The sequence below is a fragment of the Oenanthe melanoleuca genome, chromosome 28 (genome assembly GCF_029582105.1).
Source record: "Oenanthe melanoleuca isolate GR-GAL-2019-014 chromosome 28, OMel1.0, whole genome shotgun sequence".
Classification (NCBI taxonomy): domain Eukaryota; kingdom Metazoa; phylum Chordata; class Aves; order Passeriformes; family Muscicapidae; genus Oenanthe; species Oenanthe melanoleuca.
Genome location: NC_079361.1, coordinates 652,520 through 664,939, shown reverse-complemented (window position 1 = coordinate 664,939; position 12,420 = coordinate 652,520). Strand labels below are relative to the sequence as shown.

Genomic DNA, 12,420 nt, shown 5'->3' with positions numbered 1-12,420 from the left:
ACAGGTCCCTAAGATGAGTTTTGATAGAATGGATTTGAACACATACAAAGGATCCCAGCCAAGTCATTGAACCCTAAGTGCAGATGTACCATTGGCCAGGAAAATGGGCAGTCTGAAGTCCCAACCAACAAACTGTCACAAACCAGGGAATTCCAACCCTCTATTTAAGGAGGGTTCAGAACAATAAAAAAAGCTTTTGTCACATGAATCTCAAGAGGGTCGTGTCTCTGCCTCCAACCATGACCCCATTTAACACTACAGTTTGCCTCTGGCTCAGGCCAGGAGTGTCACTGGGGCCAGAGTGTGGTGCAGAATGAAAGGGCAGGTGGGTCCTAGGCGTCAGATGTTCTGGGAATGGGAAAATAGTGAAACATTCATGGGCCTGATTTTACCCTTCTCTCCCCACCCCCCCCAAAAAAAAAAAATTAAAAAAAAAAAAAAGCCATTAAACTCTCTTGAACCATTGCATATTTTACACAGACAAAACAGAGCTACAGTGAATGTGTGACTTGAGGATCTGGGGCCCCCTGGCCTGTAGGACAGGCTCTGTGCACCCCCCGTGCTCAGCAGTGGGTTTGCAGTCTGTCTCAGAGGAAGCACAGCTCCTCCAAAGGAGCCTGGTGTCCAGAGCTGTTCATGTTCCAGCCCTTGGGAAGGTCTCTCTGGTGCTGTCTCATGCCTTTGGCCTCAGCATGGTTGGCTCAGCCTGCCAGAATTAGATAAAGTGTGTGCTTGTAAGCAGAGCTGAAATACAGTTGTCTCTATTCAGCTTCATCTTCAGAGCCAACTGCCAGCCAGGGATGGAGTTTGCATGTCAGGAGAGAGAAACTGCTTGGGCAAGGGAAGTCTGAGTTGTCTGAGGGATCACCTCAAAGGACATTGAAGGGGCCCTGGGGCTGGCAGCAAGTGGAGGGAGCAAGCTGAGAACAGGGTGCAGGGAAGTCCAAGTAATTTGGAACAGGAACATGAAGACTTTTAGGGAACTGTGAGTAAATAAAGAATACCTCAGGGAGAGGAAGAGGAATCACACAGACAGAAAGGAGAGAGGGAAGGCAGCAAAACAGCAAAGGATAAGGAGGAGGGGAATTCTGATGCTGGTGTGGTGGCCACTGTGGCCAGTGAAGGGGTATGGCAGCAGTTCTGTGCACCTACCATTAATCTCAACATCATCATAGATGTCACTGTCCCTGCAAGGACAGAGATAGAGTGCTGTGAGCAGCATGGTCTCCCATGTCCCACCACCTCCCAACCCCGAGGCAAGGGCCAGCTCCTGCTGCTGTATCTGTCTCATCTCCTCCTGACCTGTCTGTGGACTCTGGTGTCCACCTGCCACCCTGATTCCCCCTCCCAGCGTGCTGTGCTCTCCCTGCTTGGCTGGGACCAGCTGGAGTGGGGTTAAGATGACTCTGGCCCCTCAGGATGGTGGTCTCATCCCAGGCTGCCAAGAGCTGCAGACCTGGCCATGCAGAGGGGCTGCACCCTCATCCTCATCAGCAGCCTCTGAGCAGTGTCTGGGCAGGTCCCACACAAAGGACCACAGCCTGGGGAGTGCTTCCAGTGCTCCAGTAATAGAATCTCTCCTGATATGGCAGATTCCACCCCAGGGGAACCAGCTGGTGTTAGGCTTATGGTCACAGCCTGAGCTGGGTAGTTTTGTCAGCCAGGACTAGTTCAGTACTGGCCACTCATGGAGCAGTTGCTGCAGCTCATGGAGTGGAAATGAAGGGGCTGGGAAAGGATACTCACAGAGGCAGCATCACAGCCCGGGGCACGTAGCCATCTGCAATACAGTGAAGAAAAACATGTCAGGTTGTGCTGGGAACCAGGGCATGTGCAGGAATCACCCCAACACCTGCCCCTGCACAGGGCTTAGCAACTCCTCGTTCCCAGAAAGAGCTGGGACAAGGAGGAATCCAGCTCTGGGCAGCGTCAGGAAGGAGCCTGATCTGCCAGGCTGAATGGCAGCTGGCAGGGAAGATCCTGATCCCTTCCTCTCTGCCTGAGGGATCTGCAGCCAGGTTCCACCTGGAGGCTTTGAGGACTGCAAAAGCTTTCAGCAAAGGGAAAGGACAAGCCCAACTGACAGCAGCAATGCTGCTGCTGAGTGGAAGGAAGAGCAGAACATTTGTGTAGAGGAAAAAAGGTGTGAACCTCCTCAGGGTAGCAGGGTACCTGTCAGATCTGTCTAACAGGTGGAGATCGGTCAGGAGGAATTCACGGGGTGTTTGCATGAAAAAGCTTCTTCCCAAAACTGTGCTGTACTTCCTGCTGTGGGTGAACCTCATCCCCCTCCAGACTTACACCTCCTCTGGCTGTTCCGGCAGAGGATTTGCTCCTGATTTGTGAACTGAATGACATCAAGGATTTCTCCCCGTCTCACTGGCAGGTTCTTCGCTCCGCCCCTCTTCTCTGTTGCTGCGGGATCGACCATCATCCGAGTGAGGACATTGATGCTGCCCTCGAACTGAAACACAAACAGCAGTGCCCATGGGGACTTGAGTCAGGCAGGTTTGACTGCTCTCCCTCCTGGAAAAAAAGCAGATTCCTCTCTGGCCAAATGGTCTGTGGGACTGGTCTGACCTGGGGGAATGAGGCAGGTGTGACCTCGGGGAACAAGGTAGGGTGTGATCTAAGTATCACCGGTCCCTGTGGAGCACAGCTGCTTTCTGCCATTGCACTGCACCTTCCCTGGAGGGGACAAGGAGCTCAGAGGGAAAAGTGATCACTTACTGCTGCTTACCTTGAATTTCTTCTGAAACTCCCTGTCCATCTTCTCCTCCTTCTTGCATGCCCTGAGTGTCATGGTGTTCATCTTCTGGGAGACCTGGGATTCTCTGCAGTCATTGAAAGCCATGGGAAGGTTCATGACCCCATGCTCTACTCCCTCCCGTCCCCTTCTCCCTGCTGGCTGCTCCCCCTGCACCAGCTCTGGGGCTGTGGGGGCTCTCAAGGCCAGAAGTACAGCCTGCAGCTTGTGGTCTTCACCACAGACCTTCCTATTGCAAGCCCAGCAGAGACCATTAAAGCACCAGCTTTATCAGAGCAGCAGGGAACCCTGGCCATTTTGGGATCCTTAGAAGGAGCAAAAAAACCCCATTACCTCTGTGTAGGTGCCAGCAAGGTTCCCCTGTTAGAGGCTCGGCCAGCATTTCCACCTGTAAAACCAAACCCCAGGAGAGATGCTGCAATGAGGCTGCCATGAGGTGTGAACACCTGTCAAAATAGAATACAAAGAGCAGCAAGAGCTTTTTCCTCCTGGGACCAAATCCTGAGTTTGCCCCCAAGTGTGGGGGGATCAGGGTTTCCTGAGCCCATTTACAAGAAGAACCCACTGCCCTCCTGTGTGGGGGAGCAGCAGGCTTGGCACAGGCCCTGCTGCTGCCCATGGCTCACTGGGGCCTCGCAGCTCTCAGAGCTGCAGGTCTCACCCCAAACACCATCCAAGCCCCTCCTGTACTCACCTCCTCTGGGGCAGGGATTCACTGGCAGCTGGGACACAGAAGGCAGCACAAGGCCTGGGCTTCTCCTGGCCAGCCCAACGGGCTCAACATCATCGTATATCTCATCCTCACCCCTGCAGAGAGGCACAGCACCATTAGGAAGTGCTGCTGCAATGACAGTGCTGGGCTGAGGGCAGAATCTGGGCTGCCAGGAGGAGGGTGGGGAACAAGCAGAAGGGCTGGCCATGGACTGCCTTGGCTCTGGGGCAGAGCTGGGCAGCAGCTCCGTGCTCTGTGCCAGCAGCTCCTCACACAGCAGGATGTGGAGGGGCAGCAGGTGCAATGGCCACAGTGAGGTAACACAGCCCCAGGGGATGGCTGTGCTTCACACTGCGGGAGCTGCTTGCACAGCCTGGAAGCCCCCTGGAATAGCAGTGCTGCCTCAGTCCTTACCCCGTGCCACCGGGAGCACCCTGCAGTGGGAACCGTGCAGGCACTGCTGCAGCACAGCCTGGTTGAAGGTGATCTGTGACAAACAGCAGAAACAGGAGGGAGCAGATTATTTCATATTTTCTCCTCAGCTCTATCAGCCACCCTGAGGTGAGAGCTACTCTGGGCTGGATTTAGTGCAGAGGGAGGTGGGGAGATAAAACTGACTACACAGCTTGATAGAGCAAGGAGACAGAGCAATCCATAGCCCACCTAGGGATTTTCTGCCAGCACACTGAGGCACAGTGCATCAGGTTCCTCACTGAGAACCTTGAATATGTATTTTCCCATTTGCATTTTTCTAATGTAACTTTCTTCCTGGACAAATGATGGAAGAAGAGGGGAAGAGGCCGAAAAAGGCATCATGAATGTGGAAAACCCTTAAATTTCAGATATGTACCAGAGTCAAGGCAAGTCCTGGATATCTCAGCATGCTCAGGAGCATCATCAGCCAGAACATACTGCTGCTCCCTTTACCATTGCCAGCGTGACCACATCCCTGCTAACATGCATTTCTATCACAAGCCTTGTCTCCAGCCTCGTCAGCCAGACCAACCAAAGACCTGAGTACAACATCAGAATCCTTTTTGCTGGTTTATGGTGCCAAGTAATACACAATCAGATACTTAGTCCTAAATATCATAAGATTGCCCTAAAAAATAACAAAAATGATCAAATTCCAGATGTTGCAGTTTGCCTCAGGACCCATGAGACAAACAAATACTTGTAGCCAGTCATGTGAGAATCTCCCAGCACAACAGCATGGCCAGCTCTGATAACACCTTTAAATTATAACATAGACCAGCTAGATTCTAGTTTTCTTAAGGAAAGGAAGGAAAGTCTACTCTCATGGTTAGAGAAATTGAGCAAGAAATGGTATTTGAAACAGCTTTCATCACCTGGAGTGTCGATTAGCAAAAGAGCAGCTTGAGAAACCATCACATCAAGAAGGCCACTGTGGAGTGTGGCAGGGCAATGTCTGACTGGTGCCTCACCTACTGCTCATGCCCATCACCCCCAGGCCTGCCCCAGCACCTCTGGGAAGAGTCTGGCCCCATTTTCTCCCGTTAGGTAGCTGTGGACAGTGAGATCTCCCCTTCCCTCTCCGGCCAGCTGAACAAGCCTGGGTCTCCATGTGCTCCAGCCCCCAACCATCTCTGGCTCACTCCAGTTTGGCAATATCTCTCGTGTTACTTACTCCAACCTTACTTCCTACAAACACTCCAGAGATAGAAACTTGTGCCCAGCCAGGGACAGGGCACTTCATTCCGTCACCTGCCCTCCTTCTCTCTCATTCTCATCCTCATGCTATTGCCTAAAAAAGCCCCTTTGGTCATACAAGACCCCACCTCTCCATTAGCCCTCCCAGTATTTCCATCTCCCAAGAGCTGCAGGTTCTAACTGGGGAGATTTTCCTTCCTGAATGAGCAGCCCCCTTCCCTGAGGGGCTTTCATGTGCCTGGCCATACCCAGCTGAGCACGCCTTGGTGGTTCTGTGGCAGGACAGGCTGTCCCAGGATGTGCAGCTGCTCTGAACTTTGCCAAATCCACATCAGCAGGGCGCCGAGGCTTGCCTGGCTTCACTCCCAGTGCCCTGATGTGTGGCAAAGGCTTCCTCTGGGGCAGAGCTGGGTGCTCTCTCCTTTGGGGGCTTCCCACAGCGAGCAGGGGGTCTGCAACAGCCGCGCCTTTGGCAACAACCGCTGGAGCCCCCTTGGCTTTGGCAGGTGGCCGTGTCTGCTGGGCTGGCTTCCTGTAGGGAGGATCAGAGCTGCCTTCCACCTTCTTGCTCAACACATCTCCTCCTGGCTTTGCAGGCACTGGGTGGAAGCTGACATCTTGAACTGTCCCCTTCTTCCGACACGCCATTTGTGCCAGAGTGTCACAGGCAGAATGAGGTGAATGCTGTCCCAAGCTCTGACCTGTACTGTGAGATGGAGAGGCCCTGCTGCAGTCCACCCTCCTGCTCCAGGGGGGCTCCTGAGGAGGATCAGCCTTGGAGGCCATGGCAGGGGTCTGTCCTGGCTCTGGTCCATGAGAGGCTGCAGGGTGACTCTCTGGCCTACCACCCACTGCAGGAGGCTCTTTCCTGTTCTGTTGGAACTTTGCCCGAAGGTGTCTCACTACAGCATCTCTCCCCTCCAGATGCATCTGCAACCATTAAGAAAAGTAGTACCAGTTAAAACACCGTGGAGTAAAATAAGTCAAAACTTCCCCCAGAGAACGTGGTATTCCTTCAACATGGTCTCACACTAAGTCTTCTCCACAGAACGAGGTTTTTGCTCAAAAACATGCCTGAGAAAACAACATGGGGTTGCACCAAACTGGGACTGGGTTACCCCACCACAAGGGCATCCAGGAGACCTTTCATGGAGTCTTTTGGTCTGATCCACCCTCTGTCCACTACCAGGGACCATCAAATCAGAGAGGTTGGGTGGTAGTAGCAAAGCTCCCAAGGGCAGAATCTGAGATCCAGAGATTTCCCATGTCTCAGATTGGAGCAACCTGCCTTGCCCTGGTCCCGTTTCCCAAAAGTTGGGGGAGAGCACACAGGGCCATAGGATCCATCCCTGGAGGAAAAGCTGGGATGGCACTGCTGAGACTCATCCCACCAAAGCCTGAGTGCAGAAAGAACAAGGCCAAGAGGCAGCAGACTGCCCTACTTTTCTGACTTGTGTCTTTCCTGTGTGGTTCACACTGTGCACACATGAACCAGGACACATCTGCTCCAGCACAGAGCTGCCTTCAGCTTTCTCATTGACCAAAGTTCACCTTTTTCTAGAGCCTCCAGAGAAAACTGCCAGGAGGAGGCTGTGAATAGCTCTTGGAAAAAGACTGCCTGAAAAAGGCTGGAAGTATGGAACAAAGTTACAGGATGGGGCTACATGTTTCCTAAGCTTCTCAGATGGACTTTGTGTGAGGGGAGAGATCACCTTACCCTCCCTACATTTCTCCCATGCCCTTGTCCCAGACCACAGTGTCACTTTGCACCAGAGCTGCCTGCTTTGCTGGAGCTGTATGCTTTGGTTTGGAGTTCTCCTTTTTGGACTTCAATTTGGGTTTTTGATTGCATAATTTTTATTTTCACAAGAGAAGGGCTGATATGGAGAGAAGCTGATGCAATGTTTTTAGACATAACCGATCAAATGTAGACGTACAATCTTACAAAGGTGCAAGTTCCCCAGGCAAACACCCCAGTTTTCCTGGCAAACCCTCAAATGTAGCACTTGGCATAGCAGTGCTGAAGCAGCATGAATGTGTCATTTCCTGTATACCAGCAGTGAGGCTTTCACTCAAATTAGTGAAAAAAGCAACGTTTTCCAGATTCCCAAACATGCCATTGGGATTTTTGACACCTGAATGATTTGGTGGTTTGTAACGATCAGTTTTGGGCCTGTTCCATGAGCTGGGACTTGCTCAGAGCCCCTGGATGTACAGCACTGCCATCACTGTGATCAGTTCCAGGTTTTCCAATCTATTTTGTGCTGGTGGGGCTCTCCTGGGCTCGGTGGGAGTGTGGCCTCCTCCGTTCACAGATGCTGATATTCAGCCTAAGTTCACCCAGCAAACTTTCCTCTGAGCCCAGAAACTGGTCAGACACCTTAGAAGCTCCATCCAGCTCAAATGTTCAGGGGGACTTTGCCTTTCAGGAAAGGTGTTGGCCAGATCCAGCCCCTCACAAGGGCATCCCCAACACCGTCCCAGCCGGGATTTGTGGCTCCCAATGTCCCGTCCCCATGTCCACTACAGCCCAGGTCTGGTTCTTACTCACCATCTTCCTTCAGTGGATGCTTTCCTGTGTGCTTGCCTCCTTGCTAAGGACCACCTGGAGCATTCTGGACAAGGCTCTCTGAGCTCCTCCCTTCAGACCAGCAGCTCTTTCCTACCGGCTGGTGAGGAGCTCTGTGCAAGGCCAGGAAGTTGGTTTTGCCTGATGGTGAGACCGCACAAGGAGGAGGAGAAAGAGGAGGAGCAGCTCTTGGTACACCACTGGTCTGGCTCTGCTGCTGTTTGACACTTGCAGCCCACCAAGTCCTGCTGGCCATAGGAGCTGTATCCAGAGGACAACCCCAGTTTTGGGAACGGGCTGTGGGATGTGAGGGGATACGACCAGGTGGGTGGGCAATGTCCTTGTCTGATGGTGACCTCTGCAGGTCAGGTCTCAAAGCTGCACAGAGCGGGGGGATGCAGAGGGTGCACAGCTGAGCTCTGTGGGAGCACAGAAAACCTGGGTGAGAGCTATGGCTTCCTGGAATATCCAAAATGTGGGACATGAGCTGCACTGAAGAGCCTAATTCCTCTGGGAAGCAAGGGGAGTTGTGCACGGCAGGGCGCTGTGTCAGGCCACCACAGTGTCTAACTGTCCTGCTGTCACTGTTCTGAGGCAGGAATGGCCTGAGAGGTCGAGCTGAGCCCTGGCAGGGCTGCTCTGGCCTGCTGGTTGCTGCTGCTGTCCTTACTCCAGGACTGGCGTGTCCCTGCAGCCCTTTGGGAGGGTGTCCCAGCAGCAGCGCCCGAGGTGGCTCCTGCCTGCAGATGCTTTAAGGGTAAGACAAAGTTTGAGGACATGGGGAAAGCTGGGGTGCGCACTTACTGGCCAAGGGAGGTGGTGCTGGGGGTCCTGTGAAGGGTGGTGGGTGCCTAAGGGGGGCATTGGAGGGGTTGATCCCACCAGCTGGAGATTGGGATGGGATGGGATGGGATGGGATGGGATGGGATGGGATGGGATGGGATGGGATGGGATGGGATGGGATGGGATGGGATGGAGAGGGGGTGCTGGGAGGTCCCACACTGGACCCACGGTGAGCTGCCTTTGGGGCACAGGACGGGCAGACAGCAGTGACAGCCACCTCCCACCTGCCCCACTGCCCCTGCTGCTGCACGGGGAGGGCACATCCCTGTCTGTGGGGAGAGGGAGGCCCGAGAGACATGCTGGGGCATGGCGGGGCAGGGAGGCACTGGGGGCCATCTCTAGCATGTGGGGTGTATGTTAGGGGTAATGGTGAAGGGAGGGATCAGGGCCGTGTTTGGGGCTGGGATGAAGGGGGGATCAGGGCCCATGTTTGGGGATGGGATGAAGGGGGGATCAGGGCCCATGGTTGGGGCTGGGATGAAGGGGGGGATCAGGGCCGTGTTTGGGGCTGGGATGAAGGGGGGATCAGAGCCCATGTTTGGGGATGGGATGCAGTGGGGGGATCAGGGCCCATGTTTGGGGATGGGATGCAGGGGGGGATCAGGGCCCATGTTTGGGGCTGGGATGCAGGGGGGGATCAGGGCCCGTATTTGGGGATGCAGGGGGGGATCAGGGCCCGTGTTTGGGGACGGGATGCAGGGGGGGATCAGGGCCCATGTTTGGGGCTGGGATGCAGGGGGGGATCAGGGCCCATGTTTGGGGCTGGGATGAAGGGGGGATCAGGGGCCGTGTTTGGGGCTGGGATGCAGGGGGGGATCAGGGCCCATGTTTGGGGCTGGGATGCAGGGGGGGATCAGGGCCCATGTTTGGGGCTGGGATGAAGGGGGGATCAGGGCCCATGTTTGGGGCTGGGATGCAGGGGGGGATCAGGGCCCATGTTTGGGGATGCAGGGGGGGATCAGGGCCCATGTTTGGGGATGGGATGCAGGGGAGGATCAGGGCCCGTGTTTGGGGCTGGGATGCAGGGGGGGATCAGGGCCTGTGTTTGGGGCTGGGATGAAGGGGGGGATCAGGGCCCGTGTTTGGGGATGGGATGCAGAGGGGATCAGGGCCCGTCTTTGGGGCTGGGATGAAGGGGGGATCAGGCCCGTATTTGGGGATGGGATGAAGAGGGGATCAGGGCCCGTGTTTGGGGCTGGGATGCAGGGGGGATCAGGGCCGGTGTTTGGGAACGGGATGCAAGGGAACGTCAGACGCTGGCGGCGGCGGGCAGTGCCGGAGGAGGGGCCGTGCTCCCGCTGCAGCCCGGCCCGGCCGTCCCCGCGCAGGCGCAGCGCTCGGGCGGGATGGCTGCGGCGGCGGCGGCCGTGCCGGGGCCGGGGCCGGGGCCGGGGCCGGGGCCGGGGCCCGCGGAGGCGGCGGCGCCCGGGGAGGAGGCGGCGGGCGCGGGGCCGCAGGGCTCGGGTCCGGCCCGGCTGGCCCGGCTGCCGCTGGCGCGGGTGAAGGCGCTGGTGAAGGCGGACCCGGACGTCACCCTGGCCAGCCAGGAGGCCGTGTTCGTGCTGGCGCGGGCCGCGGTGAGGGGCCGGCGCGCCGCGGGATGCGGGGATGCTGCTCGCTCTTCCCGGGACGTTTTTCCTTCAGCCCCGGGCGGGGCCGAGTGGGGAAGGGGCTGGAGCGCCGGGAGCGGCTGAGGGAGCTGGAAAGGGGCTCAGCCTGGGGAAAAGGAGGCTCGGGGGAACTTTCTGGCTCTGCACAGCTCCCTGACAGGAGGAGACAGCCGAGGGAGGGGGAGGGGGGTCGGTCTCTTCTCCCAGGCAGGAAGGCACAGGACAGGCTGCACCAGGGGAGGTTTAGGATATTGGGAAAATTCCTTCATGGAGAGAGTTGTCAGGCTGTGGCAAAGGCTGCCCGGGGCAGTCACCATCCCTGGAACCGTTCAAAAAAATGTTTGGGAACACGGGATGGTGGTGAGCGTGTGGAGGTGGTGCCGGGATGATGGTTGAACACGATGATCTTAGATGGTATTTCTCCATCAAAGATTTCATGATTTATCTGAGCACAGAACACCTTTCCCCTTTCAGAAGGTGCCCTGGGAGCCCCTGCTGTGGAGTGGGTCTCCCAGAGAATGTGGATTTACAGGAACCCTTCCCAGCTTTCTCCCTCATTGCTTGTCCTGTGCATCATGTCCAGCCATTTCCTTTGGTGTTTTCAGACCCGTTTACTGGGAAGGGGTAATGATAGGTAGAAGATTTAATCCTGAAGCCCTGTAGCATCTTTCTTTTTCTTCAGGACTTTCTCTCATGTATGTGAACCTGTCCTGTTTTGCCTTGCAGGAGCTGTTTGTTGAAACCATAGCCAAAGATGCTTATGTGTATGCCCAGCAAGGAAAAAGGAAAACCCTGCAAAGAAAAGACCTGGGTATGGGAGCATGTTCTGTGCTGGCCTTGGCAAAGGGTTGCTGTGATGGGGGATTTTTCCACCTGTCTGGAGGTGATGAAGTAATTTTGAATTTATTCTTTCTTTCCCCCGAGGTGGGAGAGAAAAACTTTTACCAAAGACTACAGTAATAATTTCACACACCATATTCAAAACAAGTAAATCTCTTTGAAATTGGTCGTTGTGCTGTGATGTAATTTCAAATTATTAAATTATTATTAATGCAGCATTTCAAATGCTGCAGTTTGAAACAAATGCAAGTATGCAGTTGGTTTATCTATTTTAATTGTTCTCAATTTGCTTTTCAGATAATGCCATTGAAGCTATTGATGAATTTGCTTTTTTGGAAGGTGAGTTTCTACTTGATTTCAGTATTTTGTGTAATCACCTACTTAGGAGAAAAACAAGTGAATCATTTGCAAATCTCTGCTTCCACATCCTGAATTCCCAGTGTGGCTTGCAGTGCCCCTTTGAGCACTGGAATAGCTCAGCTGGACCCTGAGGCATGTGCAGTAGTTTTTTTGCCTAGATTTGATTTTACTCGTGTGTGATTTTGCTTAGACTTTAATGTCACTGGACTTTATTTTGCCAGCTTGTAAACAACATTTTTTTGTTCAAAGAACTACACTTTAATTCCTGAGACTATAATGTGTTTTATCATTTTCAGGTACTTTGGACTGAGCTGGACAGAGACAGAGCTCTCTGGAGAAAGAGACTGCAGAGGTGGTGTGAGATGGAAAACAGGATGCCGAGAGTCCAAAAAATAATTCCTAGAATTGAGACACTGAAATTGAGACATGGCAACCATGATATTTTGTATAAAGTTGAAGTTGTTGTAAATGGTTTATTTAAAATGCATATTTTTTAATAAATGTTTTGTATGTCCCTTCCCATGTGGCTGCAGTGCAGCTCTCTGCTCTGGCCAGGTTACACAGCAGTTACTCCCAGTAGCAGTCCCAGCCTCTCTGGGTACTCTGCAGCACCACAGAGCTGTGAACAGAGAGTGGCTTGGCTCAGGTGCCCAGGCACAAGGAATTTTTTATGGAAGTGTGGGTTTTGTTAGATGTGTTTGTCTCTTAACACAATTAAATAATTGTTGTTGTTGTTAAGCAGCTGTGCTGATTTCTGCTCTGGGCTGGGGTTCCTGTAGCCTGGTGGGAAATGGTGTGATTTGGATAGGATGCCTTCTCTAGCATTTTGGTTTTGCTAATTATTTCCTCAAGGCATCCATTCCAGAGAAACCCAGTTGTCCTCCTAGAACTGGGGATGAGCTCTGGGGAACTCAGCTTGTTCCAAGGGCTGTGCAGCTTCTGTGTCTGTGATTGTTGCACTTCTAAGTAATTGCAGGAAAAAAAACCCAGCCCGGCCCCCCAAACCTCATTTTGAATGCCAGAGGAGTGTCCATGCTGCCATCACTGC

The 12,420-nt window shown here is 53.8% G+C and overlaps 2 protein-coding genes across 2 annotated transcripts; one reads left to right on the top strand and one right to left on the bottom strand.

The window, feature by feature from the left end:
* Positions 1-450: 450 nt before the first annotated feature.
* On the bottom strand, positions 451-9,901 carry PRAM1 (PML-RARA regulated adaptor molecule 1). The gene is made up of 10 exons (XM_056512472.1): positions 7,702-9,901; positions 5,399-6,080; positions 3,894-3,966; positions 3,462-3,574; positions 3,101-3,155; positions 2,741-2,834; positions 2,302-2,464; positions 1,747-1,780; positions 1,153-1,187; positions 451-706 (listed from the first exon to the last, which is right to left on the bottom strand). Exons 1-10 carry the CDS (start codon positions 7,702-7,704, stop codon positions 702-704), a joined length of 1,257 nt encoding a protein of 418 aa, XP_056368447.1. The 5' UTR covers positions 7,705-9,901; the 3' UTR covers positions 451-701.
* A 7-nt stretch (positions 9,902-9,908) lies between these two features.
* POLE4 (DNA polymerase epsilon 4, accessory subunit) lies at positions 9,909-12,110 on the top strand. Its single transcript, XM_056512473.1, has 4 exons — positions 9,909-10,139; positions 10,899-10,983; positions 11,310-11,351; positions 11,669-12,110. Exons 1-4 carry the CDS (start codon positions 9,909-9,911, stop codon positions 11,680-11,682), a joined length of 372 nt encoding a protein of 123 aa, XP_056368448.1. The 3' UTR covers positions 11,683-12,110.
* The last annotated feature ends 310 nt before the right edge of the window (positions 12,111-12,420 follow it).

Bases quoted from the DNA above. Each gene is read 5' to 3' on its own strand.
- POLE4 (XM_056512473.1), top strand. From the start codon at position 9,909: ATGGCTGCGGCGGCGGCGGCCGTGCCGGGGCCGGGGCCGGGGCCGGGG. The intron at 10,140-10,898 runs GTGAGGGGCCGG...TTTGCCTTGCAG, and splicing joins TCGTGCTGGCGCGGGCCGCG to GAGCTGTTTGTTGAAACCAT. The intron at 10,984-11,309 runs GTATGGGAGCAT...TTTGCTTTTCAG, and splicing joins CCTGCAAAGAAAAGACCTGG to ATAATGCCATTGAAGCTATT.
- PRAM1 (XM_056512472.1), bottom strand. The intron at 3,967-5,398 runs GTATGGCCAGGC...TGTTTGTCACAG, and splicing joins ACCAAGGCGTGCTCAGCTGG to ATCACCTTCAACCAGGCTGT. The intron at 3,575-3,893 runs GTAAGGACTGAG...GCCTCTCTGCAG, and splicing joins GGTGCTCCCGGTGGCACGGG to GGGTGAGGATGAGATATACG.